Here is a 24,586-nt window from a genome sequence, read left to right on the forward strand (position 1 = left end):
TGTTTGTTCAGTTCTACAGAGAAGACTCCTGACACACACAATTCCTTCATCAGCAGCAGATTTTATTGGTTTTCTTTGGCAATATAAAACCCCAGTAAATCACATAGATTAAAAGCATCCATATTTAGTTGGTCCCGGTCTGAGTTCAGAGGTCACTTGTAGTAGATGACATCAGGTGTGACCTGTTTCTCTGGTGGCACTTTTAAGAGGGGAAACTTTGGCCTCACACTCATCACAACGTTCTACCTGGTAATGGGTACACCCAGGACAGCTGTGTTTATCCTCCTAACCTTTCTCAATCACTCACTCTTATTCTCTGCTCCCCAGTCTGTCAAATTGACACATTCCAGTCTGTCAGAGGCTCCTCTCCAGCAGGGTTCAGACCAGGACACAGTCTTGACATTTACTGCTGTTTATACCTCCCCCTCTTCTCTCCCTCCTCCCTCTGTTAATGAGCTGTATACTCTAAGCAGAGCAGCAGACATATTGGCAGACTCAGATAAACATCAATAAGTTCATAAACTAGAGAGATGGGTGACTGCTTGACCCAGGCAGTGTCTGGCTTTGGCACTGAGTGTGTATTTGATAAAGACTGAAGGTAGTTAAGACAGTCTGTCCAAGAAACACAGTATAATAACATGACTAATAAAACTACCATCTCTCCGTCTGTACTAAAAGGCACCAAACAGCATGACTTATGTTACAAAACTAGGCAGGCTGTAGTGTTTGCTACTATATATTATGAGAAGATGTGCATTATTAATCATACACTTAAAGTAACTGTGCAGTGAAAGTTCTGTAATCTCATCCTATACTCGTATTTGTGGGCAAAACATTAATTTTAGAACAATAAAATAAAAAAAACTTGCTGTTTCCTCAGAGGATGATGAGCTGGCCAATCAGCGGTCTACTCGCATGAATATTTTTAAGATCAGTATACGCCCGCACCATTCCAACACAGAAAAGCTGATTTTTAACATATTTAATTTATATTGTAAAAATGTGTAGGTCATATTTAATATAAATCTGGAAACACTGGACAGTTACTTTAAAGTTTTAAATACAAAGCCAACAGACCCAGCATATATACATACATCACACTCAACTAACACAGCATTCACACACACACCTCCCTTTCACACTCAGGTCCTCAACAAGGCTCTCCTACGATGTTTAAAAGTCCTATTGATTGGGAAGTGGTAGATCCCAGTGGCAGGCTTCTCTTGACAGACCTCTCCTCGGTCTATTGGCAGCGAGAAGGAGTTCGTTATTACCACAGTAAAGAGAGCAAATCTATTGGTCAAACAACAGATTGTTTGAGCGGACAGTCAGTTAGTCTGAGGGATATCTTGGTTGAGTTCCTGCCTGACTAGATGCGCAGGCGTTGCATTGCATCAACCAATGGTTGTTTGCCACTTCAACTGTGCAGTCGGGCATCAGATTGCTATATCATATGATGTGGTTAGCTGATATGTAAGCTCTAGCATGCGTCTGCAATGTAGTCGGGCAGTACCTGGACCAGTGTAGGCTTCTGGAGGTCAGAGGTCCCGCCACGACCAATCAGAGGTCACTTGTCCTTGTCCAGCGGTGGTTCTGGTTCCGTAGGGGGTGCAGTGAGCTGGTTCATCTGGGACTCTACTCTAGCTCTGCGTTTCTTCTGGACCAGGTTCCCCCCTGCAAACCCCAGAGCCCCCCCTCCAAGCGCTGCTGCCACCCCCGCTGCCTTGAACCCCACCAGAAGGCCCAGCGGACCACCCAACACCCCCCCTAACACTGCCCCCGCCACGGGTAACACTGCCAGCCTGTAGCCCACCGCCTGGAGAGAGGACAGAGGGATAGACGAGTCACTACATGCATTGACAGTCTAGGTTTCTTCACTTTTTATCCCAATAAAGATTCTTAAATTCAATTAAAAAGACAAGGAAATAAGAAGAAACTTCACTTGGGACAAATCAACACACCTATAACACACACACACTCAGGGGGGTTATTCCTTTGATGTTCTAAGACACACAGTAAGCGAGAAGTCTTCAGATCTACCTGGCCTTTCATGATCACACACACACACACACAGCAACACATGCACACACACCATCATCAAAGCTGTACACTTTAATTACCCACATTTATTAAAATTGGAGAAATGAGGTGTGTGTGTGTTTATTAATACTGTTATCTTCAGAGAGGAAGACGCACCTTTAGACTGATGGCTGTAAATGAGTGACTCCTCTGAACATTCCGCCACACACACACTACCCCCTCCCACGGTTGATTAACAGATTAACAGTTAAATGGATCCAGTTCAAACGCCCTCCCAGCCCCTCACCTCATGGCAGCGAAGGTCATTTTAATTAACCAGAGGTAAGTTGAAAGTTCAGGGTGTTGGTAAAGCAGGGGTGTAATGGCACCTGGCCTGATGACTGATAACACACTGCTGTCTGACACCCCTTCTATCTACACACATTGCTGTCTGACACCGCTTCTATCTACACACACTGCTGTCTGACACCTCTTCTATCTACACACACTGCTTCTAAAGGCCTCAGCATGCTTCAGTTCAGCTGACGCCTAGCCCAGCCTAGCATACTCCCTTAAAAGACCTGAAAAATGAGAAAAAAACAGCAATAGTACTATTTGTCCATTTAGAGATGCCGTAGCCAGAATACACTTCCTCAAAATAGTCGGAATTAATTTAAGATAACTCAAGAAATCTGTCATTAATTTTGCCGAGGAGATCTTAGTTACGCAATTTTACATCTAACTAAGATGTTTGGTGCAGTATTTCTTAATGAAAGAATGTGCATGAAAACGAGTCGTTTCTCATTGAATGACAACAAAGACTTTATTGAAGAATCCCTACTGTTGACCAATTACCGACGAAGGAGCGCCAACTTCGGGTTGCCTAGCAGAAAAAAAATAGTGCCCGAACAGCCCCAAAAAAACTCACCAAACGCCTAATGCGGACAACGCTGGGCCAATTGTGCGCCGCCCTATGGGACTCCCGATCACGGTTGGTTGTGATACAGTCCAGGATCGAACCCGGGTCTGTAGTGATGCCTCGAGCACTGCGATGCAGTCGCTTAGACCACTCAGGATCCCTTAACAGCACAGCCACACCCATACCCTAGAATATTCTGGACCTCAATGTGGGCTCAATCCCATTTCAACTTCATCAATTCAGGAAGTTGAATTGAGTTGAAGTTCCATTTATCAATCAAAACATGGGGTGAGAGGTGGTACATTTACGCTTAAATAGACCACATTTTTAAATATTGTGATATTTTGGCTGCAACTAGACTCACAAAGGGTGTGTATGCGCAGCGTCTGTTCTGCTGTATAGAACTCACACGACATACCACACTGAGCTTGTAATATGTCTGTGGGTATTGAGCTGTCAGTCTGACTTTATTCTGAGGGTGTGTGTGTGTATTGAGCCAACAGTGGGAGGCCAAACGCTGCTCCTGAAGAGCTATTAAATAGCCCTTCATACCTCTCGTCGCCTCCTGCACCCCCCCACACACACACACACACACCTTGCACTCTCCATTGACAACACCCCCTACTCAACCCCTCCCTCCATCACTGTACCTCTTAACCCCTCTCTCCATCTATTCTCTCTATTTCTTTAATTGCAGCTTTCCTCCGTATTCTGCTGGATCAATAGGGACAAACGTTGTAGAATGGCTGGGAGGCAAAGTGCCATCGATCTCCCAAACACCACACACACACACACACGCGCGTGTACACGCTAACACGCACCTTCCCGAGGCTCCTGGTCCCCTCCTCCACGTTGGCTGCTGCTGTGTTGACGTTCTCCTCTATGCTGTCAATCTTCTCCTGCTGGGACTGACACACACACACACACACACACACACACACACACACACAGGGTTTATACACTGGAGACACACACCGCTGACTTGGTCCCTCACGACACAGCACCACAAATGAGTGTGTGTGTGTCTGTCTGTCTGTGGGGTGTGATGCGGGTGTAAAGTAGAAAAGGTAGGGTCTGGGGGAGATTATATTGGGGTAGGAAGGGGTCTTGGGGGGGTTATATTGGGGCAGGAGGGGGTCTGGGGGTTATTGTGAGGAGCTCATGAAATATTCAGAGTGGCAGCTGTCCCTCTCTCCCTGTGTGCTGGACACCATCCATCCTTCTCTCCTTCTCTCCCTCCTTATTGTAGTTGTTGTTATATGTACATACTATAAACATTTTATGGACATGGTACCTTTTTACATTACCTACTTATTACATATGGATAGACAATATTCAGACAACAGGTATACATTTTCTGTAGCGGTTTCAGTCATAACTATGATCAATCCTGAGCTTTTTTAAGTCCCTCATCTCCCCTACTGCCCCCTAACTCCCTCCCCCTCCCTTACTGCCCCCTAACTCCCTCCCTTACTGCCCCCTAACTCCCTCCGTCTCCCTTACTGCCCCCTAACTCCCTCCATCTCCCTTACTGCCCCCTAACTCCCTCCGTCTCCCTTACTGCCCCCTAACTCCCTCCCTCTCCCTTATTGCCCCCTAACTCCCTCCTCTCCCTTACTGCCCCCTAACTCCCTCCGTCTCCCTTACTGCCCCCTAAATCCCTCCTCTCCCTTACTGCCCCCTAACTCCCTCCTCTCCCTTACTGCCCCCTAACTCCCTCCTCTCCCTTACTGCCCCCTAACTCCCTCCTCTCCCTTACTGCCCCCTAACTCCCTCCTCTCCCTTACTGCCCCCTAACTCCCTCCCTCTCCCTTACTGCCCCCTAAATCCCTCCCTCTCCCTTACTGCCCCCCTAACTCCCTCCCTCTCCCTTACTGCCCCCTACTCCCTCCGTCTCCCTTACTGCCCCCTAACTCCCTCCGTCTCCCTTACTGCCCCCTAACTCCCTCCGTCTCCCTTACTGCCCCCTAACTCCCTCCGTCTCCCTTACTGCCCCCTAACTCCCTCCGTCTCCCTTACTGCCCCCTAACTCCCTCCGTCTCCCTTACTGCCCCCTAACTCCCTCCGTCTCCCTTACTGCCCCCTAACTCCCTCCGTCTCCCTTACTGCCCCCTAACTCCCTCCGTCTCCCTTACTGCCCCCTAACTCCCTCCGTCTCCCTTACTGCCCCCTAACTCCCTCCCTCTCCCTTACTGCCCCCTAACTCCCTCCGTCTCCCTTACTGCCCCCTAACTCCCTCCGTCTCCCTTACTGCCCCCTAACTCCCTCCGTCTCCCTTACTGCCCCCTAACTCCCTCCGTCTCCCTTACTGCCCCCTAACTCCCTCCGTCTCCCTTACTGCCCCCTAACTCCCTCCGTCTGCCTTACTGCCCCCTAACTCCCTCCTCTCCCTTACTGCCCCCTAACTCCCTCCCTTACTGCCCCCTAACTCCCTCCGTCTCCCTTACTGCCCCCTAACTCCCTCCCTCTCCCTTACTGCCCCCTAACTCCCTCCCTCTCCCTTACTGCCCCCTAACTCCCTCCCTCTCCCTTACTGCCCCCTAACTCCCTCCCTTACTGCCCCCTAACTCCCTCCTCTCCCTTACTGCCCCCTAACTCCCTCCCTTACTGCCCACTAACTCCCTCCCTCTCCCTTACTGCCCCCTAACTCCCTCCTCTCCGTTACGGTCCCCTCCCTCCCTCCATCATTCTCCTCTCCCTTAAGGTTTCCGCATGCTTCCCAGCCTTGCATATATTATGATGCCATTTTGTGACGCTTTTGTTAGTTTTGGTCTTCGGTGAGGGTTTTTCCGGCCGTGCTAACAAAACATTTTCTCCAGGCATGCCGAAGTCGGTAGCTGAAGTCTACACCCCTTCATTTGTGATTGGTCAACAGTAAGGATTCTTCAATTAAATGTTTGATGTCATTCAAGGAGACTGCACCAAACATCTTGGATGTAAAATTGCGTGACTAAGATCTGCTTGGTATTTCAAACAAAGGTCTTAAGGGTTTATGCGAGCACACTCGTTCTGAACCGAAGCATGCTGTCGCCTTTACTCCTCTCCTCAGTCCTCACATCTCTCCCCCACTCATGTTCACTTCGGTTCCCATTTCTTCACCCTCCCTCCCTTTAAATCCCAGATGTATGTATGGTTGTTGGTGGATGTGGAGCTTCTAGGCTCCAGCCAGTGGAACAGGGGGAGATGAGTGCTTCAGTCAGACACGAGCAGGCTGCGTCTGAACATCTCACCTTGCCTGTCTCTGTCCCCCTCTCTCTCTCTCAAATCCCCAGGCAGGTACAAACACCGACACACAGCAGTGTTTACCCTGTGGTTGAGAGGCTGAGTATTGGTCCCTGAACGACACCAGTCACCCCAGAGAGACCACAGCACTAAAACATCTTTATGCTCTCTCCTTCAAAACAATCTCCTCTCGGTCTCGTCTCTCTCTCTCCCAAAATCTCTCTCTCTACACCTCTTTCTGCCCTCCTCTCTCACCATGTTTAAACCCTCCCTTCCTCCCACTCTCCCTCCTATCGCTCTTTCGTTCCCAGAGGATAGAGTGATAATCAGAGTCATCTGTTTTCCTCCTGGCCTACCATACGCCCTGTTGCCTGGGTTCTCTCCCACGGCACTCTCCTCCCCATGGACACACAGCCCCCTTCTCTCCTATCTTCTCTCGTATCCCACCTCTCCCCTATGGCCCATTTTCTACCATCCCCCCTCCCCCAGCAGTACACCTGCCTGCAGCCCCACTCCAGTAACCTGTGGTGTGCTGTGACCTGCTCTCTAAGGAGCCCCAGCATGAATCCAACCAGACAGACAGACGCTAGGCTAGCTGTCGCTCACTACACTGTCTGTCAGTGCCCTCACTGCCCTGTGTGCTAACAGCATGGTTAGCATAGCCGCAGCAGGCTATCTATGTTACGTAGCCATGTCCCTGTCATTCATCCTGTCTCATTAGACACCAGAAAGGCATTGTCTGCTGACCTTGTCAGCACTCAATCACAGTACATACAGTACATTCGGGAAGTATTCAGACCCCTTCTCTTTTTCAACATTTTGTTATGTTACAACCTTATTCTTAAATGGATTAAATTAAAAAAATTGTCCTCATCTATTTACACACAATACCCCATAATGACAAAGTGAAAACAGTTTTTTTTTACATTTTTGCTAATTTCATAAGTATTCAGCACCTTTGCTATGAGACTCGAAATGGAGCTCAGGTGCATCCTGTTTCCATTGATCATCCTTGAGATGTTTCTACAACTTGATTGGAGTCCACCTGTGGCAAATTCAATTGATTGGACATGATTTGAAAAGGCACACACCTGTCTATATAAGGTCCCAGAGTTGACAGTGCATGTCAGATCAAAAACCAAGCCATGAGGTTGAAGAAATTGTCCATACAGCTCCCCACGATTGCTCAGTTTGGAACCACCTAGACTCTTCCTAGAGCTGGCCGGCCAGCCAGCCAAACTGAGCAATCATGGGGAGAAGGGCCTTGGTCAGGAAGGTGACCAAGAACATGATGGTCACTCTAACAGAGCTCCAGAGTTCCTCTGTGGAGATGGGAGAACCTTTCAGAAGGACAGCCATCTCTGCAGCACTCCACCAATCAGGCCTTTATGGTAGAGTGGCCAAACGGAAGCCCCTCCTCAGGAAAAGGCACATGACATCCCGCCTGGAGTTTGCTACACTCGCAATAACATCTGCTAACCATGTGAATGTGACCAATAAAATTGGATTTGATTTGAAAAGGCACCTAAAGGACTCTCAGACCATGAGAAACAAGATTCTCTGGTCTGCTGAAACAAGATTGAACTCTTTGGCTTGAATGCCAAGCGTCACATCTGGAGGAAACCTGGCACCATCCCTATGGTGAAGCATGGTGGTGACAGCATCATGCTGTGGGGATGTTTTTCAGCTGCAGGGACTGGGGGACTAGTCAGGATTGAGGGAACGATAAACGGAGCAAAGTACAGAGAGATCCTTGATGAAATCCACACAGCCAAGACAACACAGGAGTGGCTTTGTGACAAGTCTCTGAATGTCCTTGAGTGGCCCAGCCAGAGCCCGGACTTGTACCCGATCGAACATCTCTGGAGAGACCTGAAAATAGCTGTGCAGCAACGCTCCCCATCTAACCTGACAGAGCTTGAGAGGATCTTTAGAGAAGAATGGGAGAAACTCCCCAAATACAGGTGTGTCAAGCTTGTAGCGTCATACCCAAGAAGACTCGAGGTTGTAATCGCTGCCAAAGGTGCTTCAACAAAGTACTGACTAAAGGGTCTGAATACTTAAGTAAATGTGATATTTCAGTTTTTATTTGCAAAAATGTCAACAAAACAGTTTTTGCTTTGTCATTATGGGGTATTGTGTGTAGATTGATGAGGAAAACAATTTAATCAATTTTAGAATTAGGCTCTAACGTAACAAAATGTGGAAACAGTCAAGGGGAATACTTTTCGATATGCACTGTACATAGCATACTCACGTGGACCAGCAGAGAGAACTCTGTCACCAAACCGCTAAGCTCCTTCAGGTCCTGACAAAACAAACTCATATTAACACAGCAACAATAACACACAAACAAAAACCTACTATATGACATATTAAAGACATGAATAAATATTATGATCTCTTAATCTATTATTAAGACAATTTGTGAATACAGTACAAGGGGCCCAAATATTCCCACCTCCTCCAGGGTGTCCCAGGACTCGGCAGCACTCTCGTTGAGGGGGATCACTGGGAGGAGGAGCTGCGTTTGACTGACAGGAGGGGGCTCCCTGCCCACATCATCACCATGGGAACCACCTAATGGACAAGGTCAGTGAGAACCAGAGTGACCAACTTTAGATCTGGACATGTTACTGCTTCTGAAATTCATAATGAGCATTTAGATGATTTATTAGTTGGTTTATTGGTCAATAAAGGAAGAGCTAACATGGCTGCCATAGAATGGAATAAACTGATGTAGTTGAATAGAGGAGAAGGGGGCGGTGCTACCTGAGGATGAGTGGCCTGGGGGGCGTGGTGCCTGTGGCAGAGGGGCGGGGTTAGAATGCAGGAGTAGGAAGTCTTGCGCAGCAGCAGATGCTCGGTCTCTGATTGGCTGAACCAGCCTCTCCAGGGCGGGGCCGTCCTCCGGGCGGACACGTCCACACAGCTTCTCCATCTCTCTAACATTAGCCCTCAACTGCTACAGAGTGAGGGAGAGGTTCAACAAGTAGTTCAACTTCCCAACAGATAGATTTAAAAAAGAGGCACGAGACAGAGAGAAGTACAGCCTCATACAGACAGACAGGTTCCAGTGTCTCTGCTGGGAGGAGGAGTGAGGAGGGGAAAGTAGGAGGGTGTTAGATGGCCTCCCTTGGTTGTACCCATCAGCCCCAGGGCAGATCAGGGCAGGGGTCAGGAGGCCATGACCAATAGATGCTCCCATGCTAATTAGACATGTTGAATAAACATACACACACAGCTGCAGACTGGATTAGCATTGAGCCGCTATGGCCACGGGAGACACACCTGTCAGAACACTAAAGACTTGTTAGCATATGCTTCACAGATACACACACACACACACACACACACACACACAGAACATCAACAGGTGAATGAACTCTCTGTGCTGCTGGAGAAGGTTGGTTCAAACCTCTTAAATGTAATCTACGTAATCCCCTAAAGTCATTATTTACCATGAGAGGGCCATAAACAATAACTAGTAATGCTGCAAACTCTAAGGTTACAATTTCACCTTTCTGGTAAAACAGTTAGACTGGTGAGGTGTAGTCACTTTTCAAAACACAAGATCAAGTACACAGCACAAACATGATACAAATATGTTATAGATGGATATCCTATAACTAAACCGTATTAATAAGGCTTGATATAACTTATATTTGTTTTAAATATATAAAACGACTAACTATAAGATTTCTGTATAATACATATTTGTATATTTATTGTTAGAGAAAATGGGCATATTTTCTAAAGGTCTCTTGATCAAAACGTCTGCCCCCATCACTGTGAATATTTCCTGAACTCGTTAGGCCTTTCATCTCATATAAATAGTGTCCGTCTATCACAAACAGAAAGTGGGTTTTGTTTCAAATCTATTCATGATTTTAGACTACTGGCTATAAATGGATGTGAATGTGGTACAGTGATGAAACCACCCCCTCGCTGCATTATGGTGAAAGGATTCCAGGCATATGCTGCTTCTTACAGGCAGAAGAGACATACTACCGGGTCTGTAAAAATCAGGGCTACCGCTCAATGCAAGCCAACTCCATCGATTTATAAGCAAAACTTTCAGTCAGAACCGGTATCAGAACCACGCAGGTCCCTTAAACTGAGGACTTTACATGGAAGAGGCTTCTAGGCTCGACTACTGCAATGCTCTACTTTCCGGCTACCCGGATAAAGCACTAAACAAACTTCAGTTAGTGCTAAATACGGCTGCTAGAATCCTGACTAGAACCAAAAAATTTGATCATATTACTCCAGTGCTAGCCTCCCTACACTGGCTTCCTGTTAAGGCAAGGGCTGATTTCAAGGTTTTACTGCTAACCTACAAAGCATTACATGGGCTTGCTCCTACCTATCTTTCCGATTTGGTCCTGCCGTACATACCTACACGTACGCTACGGTCACAAGACGCAGGCCTCCTAATTGTCCCTAGAATTTCTAAGCAAACGGCTGGAGGTAGGGCTTTCTCCTATAGAGCTCCATTTTTATGGAATGGTCTGCCTACCCATGTGAGAGACGCAGACTCAGTCTCAACCTTTAAGTCTTTACTGAAGACTTATCTCTTCAGTAAGTCCTATGATTAAGTATAGTCTGGCCCAGGAGTGTGAAGGTGAACGGAAAGGCTGGAGCAACGAACCGCCCTTGCTGTCTCTGCCTTGTCGGTTCCCCTCTTCCCACTGGGATTCTCTGCCTCTAACCCTTTTACAGGGGCTGAGTCACTGACTTACTGGTGTTCTTCCATGCCGTCCATGGGAGGGGTGCGTCACTTGAGTAGGTTGAGCCACTGACGTGGTCTTCCTGTCTGGGTTGGCGCCCCCCCCTTGGGTTGTGCCGTGGCGGACATCTTTGTGGGCTATACTCGGCCTTGTCTTCGGACGGTAAGTTGGTGGTTGTAGATATCCCTCTAGTGGTGTGGGGGCTGTGCTTTGGCAAAGTGGGTGGGGTTATATCCTGCCTGTTTGGCCCTGTCCGGGGGTATCATCGGATGGGGCCACAGTGTCTTCTGATCCCTCCTGTCTCAGCCTCCAGTATTTATGCTGCAGTAGTTTATGTGTCGGGGGGCTAGGGTCAGTCTGTTACATCTGGAGTATTCTCTTGTCTTATCCGGTGTCCTGTGTGAATGTAAATATGCTCTCTCTAATTCTCTCTTTCTCTCTTTCTTTCTTTCTCTCGGAGGACCTGAGCCCTAGGACCATGCCTCAGGACTACCTGGCATGATGACTCCTTGCTGTCCCCAGTCCACCTGGCCATGCTGCTGCTCCAGTTTCAACTGTTCTGCCTGCGGCTACGGAACCCTGACCTGTTCACCGGACGTGCTTGTTGCACCCTCGACAATTACTATGATTATTATTATTTGACCATGCGGGTCATTTACGAACATTTTAACATCTTGACCATGTTCTGTTATAATATCCACCCGGCACAGCCAGAAGAGGACTGGCCACCCCTCATAGCCTGGTTCCTCTCTAGGTTTCTTCCTAGGTTTTTGGCCTTTCTCAGGAGTTTTTCCTAGGGAGTTTTTCCCAGCCACCGTGCTTCTTTCACATGCATTGCTTGCTGTTTGGGGTTTTAGGCTGGGTTTCTGTACAGCACTTTGAGATTTCAGCTGATGTACGAAGGGCTATATAAATAAATTTGATTTGATTTTGATTTGATTTGAAGAGGATTTATTAAAAATCGGCCCAAAAAATTGGCAAAAGGCGTTTACAGAACTAAGGGGTACTGATTGAAAGGTGTGTAGGAGTGTGTAACTGGTCCATATTTGTGTGTTTTCAGGCTGTTGTTGTCTCTGGGGGAAAGGGGATATGGAGGGGGGGACCCCTGAGACTGCTGTATGTTAGTCAGTCACTCAGCCAGCGGTGTGTGTGTGACTGTGTGTGTCAGTCAGTCAGTCAGTGGGGGCCAGACAGACAAACACACAGTAAACACCAGGGAGAAAGTGAAACCAGGCACACGTTGCTAAATAGGCCCTGCCCCACCAACACACACACAGGGCGTTACGAAACCGATTCACTAGCCTGCTAATATTGTTGCACTCACTAAGTCTAGAGGGTCTTAGGCCTAGTTAACTGGTCTGTAACCTGATTTGACGTGTGTCTGTGTGAGAAATCAGCATATGCGTCTAGGTGTGAATGTATGTACCCAGGAGACAGCTACCTTACCGTAGGTCCAGGGCCAGCTCCGTCTTCACCTCTTGGTCGGCCGGTCCAAGTGGATTATTATTTGTTCAGATGGTGAGTAAACATAAATATGTTCAAGAATGAAAAATAGCAAAGGCACGCCCAAACTAAAAGACCCCAAAACAAACCAGCAGGCTCTCCGAGCTGGTACTCTGACTGACGATCACCCTAATTGACAGCACCGAATGTGTTTATCAACCACCTGGACAAGGTTGCTGCTGCCCCCTGGGGGAATGGAGTGTGGTAGTGATCTGTAGTGTGCTGTCTAAACTACCTAACCTATTCCCTCAAAGGGATGAGCAGCAGAGAGGGGGGTCTATAATAATATTCACAGTTAGGAGAAAGGGATGAATAGATGAGTGATGGATGAAAATAGAGGCGTGCAGACAGAAATACAGAAAGCAGAGGAGCCCACTTCCTGCTAGAGACTTCACTTCCTGCCTAGAGAGTGGGGGGGTGACACTGTCTTTCTCTGCTTCCCTCTGCCTTTCTTGCTCTCTCTCTACTTCTCTATCTGTGCTGCATGTCCTTGTGTATCATCACCCATCTTCAGCTTCCTTACACACACCCAGCCCAGCGGACAGAAACACACACACGCCACACAGGAAAGCACTCTGCCCCTCCCAAGGGGTCTGAGGGGAATGGTGTGTTTTGAGTGTGCGTGTGTGTGTGTGAGGGAAGGAGGTGGGGGTGAATCCTTCACTTCCAGAGACATGGTGGTGTCATTGTGAAAACACACTGTGCAGCACTTCACACACACTCAATTTTACATACACACTCAATTTTACATACACACTCCTGATCTCCTGCAGGCACACAGCACACAGTCACAACATACTGTATATACTCAGCACAAGACCAGTGTGTGCGTGTCTATGTTTTACCTGCACAGTGCGGCTGGCATTGATGTGCTCCTGATGAAGGCGATCCCATTGTCCACTATGCTGGAACTGTAAGACAATAACAAGCTCAGTTGCTGCTTCTCTGTGTGTGGTTCTTCAGTAACTTCCAATGGTCGGTGATGTGAGTTTGCGTGTGTATATATGTGCGTGTGTGTGTGTGTGTGTGTGTGTGTGTGTGTGTGTGTGTGTTACCTTCAGTATATTGCTGTGGTGTCTCTGTAGTCTTTCTAGGTCTGTCGGCAGGGCTACTTTAGTGAACTTGTGGATCGGCCCCTCAAGACGCCTCAGCGTCAGCTTGCCCCCTTCCTCTGACATCCTCCCTGACTTCTGACCCCGGGTGGGTTCTCACACCTGCAACCATACACACCTGCTCCTCTTACTCAGCTACCTGGAAGACAGGAGGGAGGAGGTATGCATACAAACATCAGCATGCCACACAAAACCACGTGACCTGTTTCACTCACACACACACACACACACACACACACACACACACCTCCTTGTAACCCAATGCCAAACACATCACATCATACCATTGTTGGCTAGTAGGGAGCTTTGCTGACTCCCTCGTGCCCAAGGTTTGAATAACAGGGTCTCAGAGTCTGGCTCGAGCTGTTAGTTAGCTAACTAATGACGTTAAACGACAACATCCGGGAACAAATAACAACAGAAAACTTAGTTTGTTCTATAGAGAAGAAATGTCTGTAATTATGACACATTAAAACACATTTGACCAAGGTAAGGCATCATCCTCTAGCTAGCTGGCAGTTATAATGTTATAACTGCCAGAATCAGATGTCTGTCAGGTGAGTTAACAGTATTTTAGCAAGCTAGCCAACACAGCTGACTATTCAAACTTAAAATCTAGCATATTTCATTTTCAAACCGTGAACATATTACTTACTTAAAGTAAAAACCCATCGGAGTGTTAAACTTGGGAGAAGAATTCTTCTAGGCTATTTCGTAACTGTCTCGAGTTAGCTACATGTCCAACTTTCTCTTCTGTTTGTAAACAACTTTCTTCCTTGCGCGCAGACGAATTACTTCCGATCTAAAACCTTAGCCCACAGAGAGAACGGTCCGCCCCTTGAGGCTAAATCTACAGCAGTCCTATACAGTAACCTTTCTGATCAATTGAACGTTATTGAATGAAGTTCAATAGTGAATATGATAGCAAGAGATGAGTGACTGATTTCGTATCAATTTTTGTAAAAGCGGGAATTGAACTTCCGCCAAGTTGTACATCTATATTGATTGGGTAGACAATATTGATCATGTCAGGCAAATAACATCGACCAATGTGTGACGCGCATTGAGTCCACTCAGTCGCACTATCACCACGTTCGCACACGCACACACACACACACACACACACACACACACACACACACACACACACACACACACACACACACACACACACACACACCCACAAACTATGATGTGGAGCTGCTAGGAGGGTGGAGTGGTGCCAGGTGCATGGTCTGGCTGGGCCAGCACAGCACTAGGCTTAGAGTGGATTATTATGGACATGCCATCTCCTGTGGCTCTCTATTGTGTGTGTGTGTGTGTGTGTGTGTGTGTGTGTGTGTGTGTGTGTGTGTGTGTGTGTGTGTGTGTGTGTGTGTGTGTGTGTGTGTGTGTGTGTGTGTGTGTGTGTGAGTGTGTGTGTGTGTGTGTGTTTGTATATATGTGTGTGCGTGTGTGAGTGCATGTGAGTGTGTGTGCGTGTCTGTGTGTGAGTATGTGTGCGTGCGTACGTGCATGTGTGTGTGTGTGATATTGGGGATAGAGCAGCATGCTCCCCTGGTCCTGCTGGGAGATAAGCAGATCTATAGCAAGCCAATGTACCTCAGTCATCACCTTTAACATTTAACACACACACTTAAACACATACACACACACACATACACGCACTTCCTGTGCCGGTTAGAAAGCATTTGAGGAGGCCTCTCTATTTATGTCGTTGGGCCTCAAACACCAAGCCTGCAGGGGACGTCCCCTGGTGTGTGTCCAGTCCCACAGGGAGACTCCCGCAGCAGAAAGGTAAAGCCACAGCAGACTGAGGCGGAGGAGCTGAGCAGAGAGTGAAAGTCTGGACACCCACATCACACCACAATATTGTGTTGTTTCAGATGTGAGTCTACCTTAAAACTTCAATTAAACGCAGAGTTTCAAGTAGTTGCCATCCCTTTTAATAGCTGGGCATCGGCACACATTTCAGCAAATAAACACCTGTTTCAAATAGATGCCGTGTCTAAATGAATTGTTTGCGAGTGAACTTCAGTGAGTACAGTAAAGATTGTTCAAAAGAAGATCAAATCAAATCAAATTTATTTATATAGCCCTTCGTACATCAGCTGATATCTTAAAGTGCTGTACAGAAACCCAGCCTAAAACCCCAAACAGCAAGCAATGCATGTGAAAGAAGCACGGTGGCTAGGAAAACTCCCTAGGAAAAACTCCTGAGAAAGGCCAAAACCTAGGAAGAAACCTAGAGAGGAACCAGGCTATGAGGGGTGGCCAGTCCTCTTCTGGCTGTGCCGGGTGGATATTATAACAGAACATGGTCAAGATGTTAAAATGTTCATAAATGACCAGAATGGTCAAATAATAATAATCATAGTAGTTGTCGAGGGTGCAACAAGCACGTCCGGTGAACAGGTCAGGGTTCCATAGCCGCAGGCAGAACAGTTGAAACTGGAGCAGCAGCACAGCCAGGTTGACTGGGGACAGCAAGGAGTCATCATGCCAGGTAGTCCTGAGGCATGGTCCTAGGGCTCAGGTCCTCCGAGAGAAAGAAAGAAAGAGAGAAAGAGAGAATTAGAGAGAGCATATTTAAATTCACACAGGACACCGGATAAGACAAGAGAAATACTCCAGATGTAACAGACTGACCCTAGCCCCCCGACACATAAACTACTGCAGCATAAATACTGGAGGCTGAGACAGGAGGGATCAGAAGACACTGTGACCCCATCCGATGATACCCCCGGACAGGGCCAAACAGGCAGGATATAACCCCACCCACTTTGCAAAAGCACAGCCCCCACACCACTAGAGGGATGTCTCCAACCACCAACTTACCGTCCTAAGACATGGCCGAGTATAGCCCACAAAGATCTCCGCCATGGCACAACCCAAGGGGGGGGGGGGGCGCCAACCCAGACAGGAAGACCACGTACCTCAGTCATCACCTAAAGAAGAGCCATGGATGAGACGGCAGTGTGGTTTGACATGGTCGGCTCAACTACGGTGGATACAAGAGGTGCAACGAGTGAGATAATGGTGCTGAAACGTGAAATCTTTGATAGGCAGGCTAGTCTTTGCATGTCTGATCTGCAATGAATTTGTTATTACAATGTTTATACTGGTCATACTGGTCACAATAACCAGTGTGGTAGTCTTTTCAACATTTGATTGAGCAAGAGCTGTGTGAAAATCTGCACCTTTTTTAAAATGTTCACCTAAAATGACATACCCAAATCTAACTGCCTGTAGCTCAGGACCTGAAGCAAGGATGTGCATATTCTTGATACCATTTGAAAGGAAACACTTTGAAGTTTGTGGAAATGTTTGTGGAAATTAATGTAGGAGAATATAACACATTAGATCTGATAAAAGATAATACAAAGAAAAGAAGCATGCATTTCTTTGTATTTTTTGTACCATCATCTTTGAAATGCAAGAGAAAGGCCATAATGTATTATTTCAGCCTAGGCACAATTTACATTTTGGCCACTAGATGGCAGCAGTGTATGTGCAAAGTTTTAGACTGATCCAATGAACCATTGTATTTCTGTTCAAAATTTTGCATCAAGACTGCCCAAATGTGCCTAATTGGTTTATTAATAACTTTTCAAGTTCATAACTGTGCACTCTCATCAAACAATAGCATGGCATTCTGTCACTGTAATAGCTACTGTAAATTGGACAGTGCAAAATGTAAGCTTTCTGCCAATATCAGATATGTCTATGTCCTGGGAAATGTTCTTGTTACTTACAACCTCATGCTAATCGCATTAGCCTACGTTAGCTCAACAGTCCCGCAAGGGACCCACCGATCCTGTAGAGGTTATTAAGGAAATAGACGCCTGGCTCAAACAGAAGCCTGTCTCTAATAAGCACCGGTTGTGTTCAGTGATTGAAGCGAATCAATGCCCAGGCTATAAATGTACGTTTTACAGTATATGAACCAATGTGTTTACATGCGTGCTTGTGTGTGTGTGCGTGCGTGCGTGTGTGTGGTGGCAGGACGCAGGTGCCATCCGTCCCAGTGTAATCCAGGAAGTGTGTCTCAGCAGGAGAGGAAGTGCTTCAGCGGGGAGCCCCTCCCACTCATGAATATTACATTACCCCCCATAATATACTCACCTGACTTTACCAATTTTAAGTACTGGCAGGCAACAACACAAAGAAATACCTAAAAAACGAAAAAAGGACCAAGGCACTCTTCAAGTAATTAGTTTAAAATGCCTTTATTTTAGTTATGGCATGTACAGTAAAACAAAAAGTGTAAAACTCTGAAGCATTTCGGTGTCCTAGTTTTAAACGGTTTGTTCTATTGAACATGCCATAAGTAAAATAAAGTCATTTTAAAGTCATTCTATGAAGAGTGACTTGGTCCTTTTTGAGTTTTTTAGGCCCATTTCAGCCCTTTACCAAAGATCACCTTCTACCTACACAATTCTACTGTGGTATTCCAGCAGGACTTCCCTCCCTTCATTTTCTACAAACAAATACCAGTTTTATATTTATATACATATATATATAATAATATTTACCATGTTGTACTGTTTTGTTGTTGGTTTGATGACTGCTACGTTCACACACAACCTTGTTATGTGTTTGCAATAACTGTTTTCAGGATCCCCTTTAAAAAGAGGAGATGATACATTTTAAAGGACTTTTCTGCCTCCATCTCTGATAATAAATAAATGCAAACAGTGGGATACCACCTGCTTAGAGTATGTGTGTGAGAGAGAGAGCTGTGTGTGTGTGTGTGTGTGTGTGTGTGTGTGTGTGTGTGTGTGTGTGTGTGTGTGTGTGTGTGTGTGTGTGTGTGTGTGTGTGTGTGTGTGTGTGTGTGTGTGTGTGTGTGTGTGTGTGTTCTAATGGGAGCTCTAATTAAGACTCTGGGGGTATCTGCTATCTGTCAGCACTGATCGATCGGCTGGCAGAGACTGACAGCTCCTTCTGTGTGTCTGTGTGTCCGTGTGTGTGTCCGTTTGTGTGTGTGTATCCGTCTTTCACTTCTGTTGTTGAGCTCTCTGCTCTCTGTGTGTGTTGGTGTTATGTTACTCGTCACTCAACACTGTCACTACCTGTGTCAGAGGAGAATTAACACACACACACACCGTCTCTGTACACAGTGTGTCGGTCTTTTCACCTGACAGCTTACTGGACACAGGGACATCATTCTCTTTGACAGAGGGACAAGATGTTAGAGTGTTCTGAACACACACACAGACCACGTGGTCAGGCATGGGCAATGTTCTTAACAGTTTAACACCTGGATGAATCTGTGTGTGTGTGTGTGTGTGTGCGTATGTGTGTGTGTGTGTATGTGTGTGTGTGTGTGTGTGTGTGCGTGTGTGTCTGTGTCTGTGTGTGTGTGTGTGTATGTGTGTGTGTGTGTGTGTGTGTGTGTGTGTGTGTGTGTGTGTGTGTGTGTGTGTGTGTGTGTGTGTGTGTGTGTGTGTGTGTGTGTGCGTGTGTGCATATTTGTGAGTGAGTGTGTCAGTGACAGTATGACGGGTGTGTGTGTGCGTGTGTGTGTGCATGTGCGCGAGTGATGGCAGTGACAGTATAGACGGTGTGCTGTGAAATGTCACCATGGCGATCGATCATGTTTAACGAGGGTAGAGGCTGATCTGGTCCTCACGCTTACATGAACCCTCCCTCCTCCTCCATCCCTCCTCCTCTACTCCCATCCCTCCATTTCCCTACTAATTCTCCTCTCCTCTAATTCTCCTCTCCTCAGACACACACACACACTCAGACACATACACACATGCGCGTTCAGACACAAACACACACGCTCAGACACACACACACATGCTCAGACACACACACACACTCAGACACATACACACACACGCGTTCAGACACAGACACACACGCTCAGACACACACACACACACTCAGACACACACACACACTTCATTCCACAAATCACACTTATTCAGTGATTTTTATTTCATTTATTTAGAAATGTGTGCAGGATCAATTCCTTGCAGTGAATCCTCTGGTTTCCCTCATTGTCCTGATAGAACATTAATTCATGATACTGTGAGTGAAGATGATGATGATGATGATAATGATAATAATGATAGAAACAGCAGACTCAGTCAGTCAGAATAACCAGTCAGTCAGAATAACCAGTCAGTCAGAATAACCCGTCAGTCAGTCAGTCAGTCAGAATAACCTGTCAGTCAGTCAGAATAACCAGTCAGTCAGTCAGAATAACCAGTCAGTCAGAATAACCAGTCAGGCAGAATAACCAGTCAGTCAGAATAACCAGTCAGTCAGAATAACCAGTAGGTCAGAATAACCCGTCAGTCAGTCAGTCAGAATAACCAGTCAGTCAGAATAACCAGTCAGTCAGAATAAGCAGGCAGTCAAAATAACCAGTCAGGCAAAATAACCAGTCAGTCAGAATAACCCATTAGTCAGAATAACCAGTCAGTCAGAATAACCAGGCAGTCAGAATAACCAGGCAGTCAGAATAACCAGGCAGTCAGAATAACCAGGTCTACTTCATGATGTCAAAGTGATGAACAAAAACTCCAGTCAGGGAAATAGAAAACAACTTTTTTTACTTCTTTTAATTTCTCTTCTTCAAAAAACAATGCACAACTTGTACCACAATATTTGAAAAAGCTAAAAACACTTCAAAATATTAGTTTTGTATATATATATATTTATATATCTATAGAATTTAATTTTTTCATTCTTTCAAAACGGATGCCTGTGAGTGAGTCTGTGATGTGTAATGGTGGATGGCCGGGTGGGTGGGGACCACACACACACAGGCGCAGTCTGACACGCAAACCAGGCCAGGCTGCCATAACAGCTTCATAAGAGCTTATAACAGCTTATAACACACCATGCATATGCTCCTGTACTCCTACACGGAAACACATAGACAGTAACACTGTCCTCCAATCTCTCACAGCCTCCATATTACAAACATATAAAAAGAGCATGACTGCGGAATGTTTCAACCTCTACCAGGCCCCTTACAGTCATCCATCGAGCACCCTTCTACTCCCAGCCCCCCTTTCCTCCTCCTGTTCTCCTCCTCTCTGCCTCTTCGCTCCCTCTCTCGGGGAGCAGGGTGGGTGTGTGTCTGTGCTTGTCACCCTCTGAGGGTGTAGGTCCTGCTTGCGTTCTTTCCTCCAATAATCCTAAGAGTTGATTCTTAAATCTACTACAGCCAGTTCAAGTCTGAGAGACTGAGTCATCAATGGTTAGTGCTCAGTACCTCCTCACCAATCTGTCTTTCTCCCAGAGCTACTGACAGACTGACAGTACATGGCCAGTCTTAGTATTCAAATCATTTACAGTTTGAAATGAAACCTTTCCATCTCTAGTTGTTGCTTTAAAAATAAAAAAGATAGCACTAAAGAAATTGCACTTGGACAACAGAGCCAAACAGCAGTCACTTCACTGTGTGTGTTGCGTGTTTTATATAGATCTTCTGTTTTAATGCCTTCTGTTGGAGACTCTGTTGTGTGACTAAGCTCACACACACACACAGACAGATTGCTGGGTCACTCACGCTGTACGTCGTCTTGACTGACGATACCTTTTTTTATTTAAATGTCTCCTTCCTCCAATTTCGCAGAGGGAACACAAAAAAAATGCAGCTTCTGTTTCCCTGGGACATCATCAGAGCGTCACACAGTTACTCACACAGACTGCATTCCCCTCCCCCTAGGACAGACTGCTATGAACTTCAGACTGAACCGAACCAGACTGAAGCAGGCCAAACCAGTCCAGAACAAAGACCTGGGTCTTCTTTTCCTCCTTCAGGCATAACCAGACTAAAACAGGACAGAGAAATGTCACTTTCATTTTTTGTCATCCTTTCAAACCCTCCCATCACACGAGAAAAACGGACCAGATAGAAAATGGTAAGCATATGAATAATTGTCTTTATGGCGTGAAAATAATTTTGTGATTGGTTGTCCTTAGAGTGAAAAGCAATTTGATTGGCTGTCTCTCAGCGTAGCTCAGCGAGTCTCGCTCCTCTGAGCGTGGCTGCGTGGTGCTCTGGGGGGTGGGGGGGAGTGTCTTAAACAGGATGTGACATGTATGTGTGGGCGTAATCAGCCCAGGCAGCATCAGTAGGGCAGAGTGTCTAGGAACCTGTCAATCAGAGGTGGGGGCGGGACCAGGTCCTCCAGCTTCAGGTAGAAGATCCTCTGCAGACCCTGGGTCCTCTGGGAGCGGAGCTCCGCCTTAACACCCAGCACACGACTTAGAGGGGGCGTGGCCTTGGAGGAGGAGGAGGGGCCAAAGCCCAGGTGGTCTCTAAGGCAACAGACCACCTTGTTCTGCAGCTCCTCAACGCGCTTACTGTCCTTCAGTCCTGGGACCTGCTCTGTGGAGACAGAGGGAAAAAAGACGGGTTACACACTAAACAGATACACAAAGAGAGATACAGGACACACACACACACACAGTGCTCCTCCACTTGCTCAGAGCGCTACCAGCTCGAAGCACAAACTCCATCTTGTTTTCCATTCAATTCCATCTCATTAGTTCCTGTGGATATTGTTGTTATTCTGTTACCGTAGCCTTAAACCTTAAACAGGCTCTAACCTCCCAGACATACACACCCTGTCTGTGTCTCACTGCAGATCAATACACACACTAACCTAACATACCCCCCGAGTCCTGTGACGATTTACATATAAACACACACTCACATACACTCACACACTCTAGCAAGCACTCTCACATAAACACACTCGTCTGCTCTAAGAGGTTGACATCAACACAAGTAGCCAGTGCTCAACAATTAGCAGATTATTTGCTCCTGTGAGCAGCCAAATGAGATTAGACACACACACACTCACTGCCCTTAGCAACCCTACTGGCACCCAGACCAGCCTTAATGTGACACTAACTCAATCTGTAGAGAACAGGGTGTCCAGACAGTCTCTCTCTCTCTCTCTCTCACACACACACACACACACACACACACACACACACACACACACACACACACACACACACACACACACACACACACACACACACACACACACGTAGTTTGAGTCACTATGTATCAGAAAGAGTGTGTGTACGTGTGTAGAAAGTTGTAATACTAGCCTCAGTGTGAGACGTCTACTGTCTGTGTTGTTGGACTCTGTGCGCTGTGTGTTTGGTGCTGCAGTCACTGCCGAGGTCCTTTTCACCTCTCACTGAGAGAGACAGCTTTCAGACCTCATGCTCTCTCCCTCACCTCTATACCCTCTCATTCTTCTCTGAATCCATTCTTTCTCTCTCACTGAGTTCCTGGGGAGGGAGGGATCAATGGCTGTCTTTCTGCAGAGGCCACTCTGCCACGGTCGATGCTTCTAGCAGCTCTACAGTAGCAGTGTCCTGTGTGGAGGTGGTAGAGTGCCACTGAGAGCCGTGCAGACACCATTCCAGAGCTGAGCTCCGCAGTGACCCGGTCGATCCAGCACAGAGTTAAGTGCTCCCCCAGAGAGGGGAGGAGAGGGTGGGGGGACAGGACTGTGTGTGGGGGGAAAGGGGTGTAGTAGAATTTGAAATCTCAGAGTGTTTTTTTTTTATTAACCTTTATTTAACAAGGCAGGTCAGTTAAGAATACATTGTTATTTATAATGACAGCCTAAGAACAGTGGGTTAACTGCCTCATTCAGGAGCAGAATGACAGATTTTTGCCTTGTCAGCTCGGGGATTTGATCTAACAACCTTTGGGTTACTAGTCCAACACTCTAACCACTAGGCTACGTGCCACCCCAGGCTACTTGCTGAGTAACATGTTAGGCAAAGAAAAGTTCAACGAGGGTAAATAAAAGAGTGAGATAAAATGTTTCTCTTTGTTGAATGACCCTCTGCTCTCCCCTGTCTGCTCTCCCCTGTCTGCTCTCCCCTGTCTGCTCTCCCCTGTCTGCTCTCCCCTGTCTGCTCTCAGCGTTTTACTCACTGTCTGTTGAAGTGTGTGGGGGGTAGAGTCAGATAGTGTATTCTCTGTTCTCTGTGCAAGAGGCATTCAGCAGAACACACACACACACACACACACACACACACACACACACACACACACACACACACACACACACACACACACACACACACACACACACACACACACACACACACACACACACACACACACACACACACACACACACACAGGAATCAGTGATCCTCCTACGTGGTTCACACTCATGCTCTGATTAAGGGACCAGGTGTCAGACAGGTGCAGCAGGTGCTGCCGGAGATCAGGTGTACCTTCCGGACCGAGGTGTGTTTAAGTGTGTGTGTGCTAATGTTAGGTTATTAGGGTGTGTGTTAGGGTGTTTGTGTGTTTGTGTGTTTGTGTGTTTGTGTGTGTTTGTGTACTTGTTTTCTTACATTATCAGGACCACAATGTCCTAACATTTCACCTAAATGTCCTGAGAAGGTGGGAAAACAATAACTTTTTTGAAAAGTCAGGAATTTTCAGGTCCTGAATTTATCCAAATGCTATTTTAAGCTTAAGGGTTAGGTTTACGGTTTTGGGGTTAAGGTTAGGGTTAGGTTAAGGGTTAGGTTAAGGGTTAGGATTAGGGTAAGGATTAGGGGCTAGGGAAAATAGGATTTTTAATGGCCCAAAAATGTAACACTACAAAAAGTGTGTGAGACATCTGTGAATTTAACCTGATTGCCATGACAACACTGAGTGACAAGGCTGAGCCTAAAGCCTACAAACAAAGGATTGGGTGTGTATTACCTGTGTGTGTTTCTATGTGTATGTGTGTGTGTATGTGTATGCGCATGGGTGGGTGTGTTACCTGTGAGCAGCACCAGGGCAGCCAGGCAGGAGAAGGCGGATGTGTCCAGGTTGAGACTCTGTAGATGAGAGGAGAAGTCTCTGATGGAGTCCAGCCACTCTCCAAAACCTCTCAGACACTGGAACCTGCTCAGCACCAGGCCATTACAGAACACCAGCTTATCCTCCGACAACAAAGACCTGACAGAAAGAGAGAGGAGAAAGAGAGAGAGGAGAGAGAGGAGTGAGAGAAAGAGGAGAGAGGGGGGAGAGAGGAGAGAGATGAGATAGAGGAGAGAGAAAAGAGAGAGTAGAG

General features: G+C 46.7%; 2 protein-coding genes across 3 annotated transcripts; both read right to left on the reverse strand.

Moving 5' to 3' along the window:
• Nucleotides 1-41: 41 nt before the first annotated feature.
• stx17 (syntaxin 17) lies at nt 42-14,330 on the reverse strand. 2 transcript variants are annotated; one of them, XM_029743106.1, is made up of 8 exons: nt 14,161-14,330; nt 13,449-13,644; nt 13,239-13,304; nt 8,933-9,122; nt 8,622-8,740; nt 8,418-8,468; nt 3,760-3,846; nt 42-1,816 (listed from the first exon to the last, which is right to left on the reverse strand). In XM_029743106.1, exons 2-8 carry the CDS (start codon nt 13,569-13,571, stop codon nt 1,568-1,570), a joined length of 885 nt encoding a protein of 294 aa, XP_029598966.1. In that variant the 5' UTR covers nt 13,572-13,644; nt 14,161-14,330; the 3' UTR covers nt 42-1,567. The 2 variants fall into 2 exon arrangements, with proteins under 2 accessions (XP_029598966.1, XP_029598964.1); XM_029743104.1 differs by having other exon boundaries at nt 8,933-9,125; nt 14,161-14,326.
• A 5,727-nt stretch (nt 14,331-20,057) lies between these two features.
• On the reverse strand, nt 20,058-24,471 carry nr4a3 (nuclear receptor subfamily 4, group A, member 3; the record flags this gene model as incomplete). Its single annotated transcript, XM_029743115.1, is given in 2 exon segments — nt 20,058-21,864; nt 24,293-24,471. Coding segments are annotated over 2 exon segments (439 nt in total), but the record flags the coding sequence as incomplete, so codon positions are not given.
• Between the last annotated feature and the right edge of the window lie 115 nt (nt 24,472-24,586).

Source organism: Salmo trutta, unplaced genomic scaffold (assembly GCF_901001165.1).
Source record: "Salmo trutta unplaced genomic scaffold, fSalTru1.1, whole genome shotgun sequence".
Lineage (NCBI taxonomy): Eukaryota > Metazoa > Chordata > Actinopteri > Salmoniformes > Salmonidae > Salmo > Salmo trutta.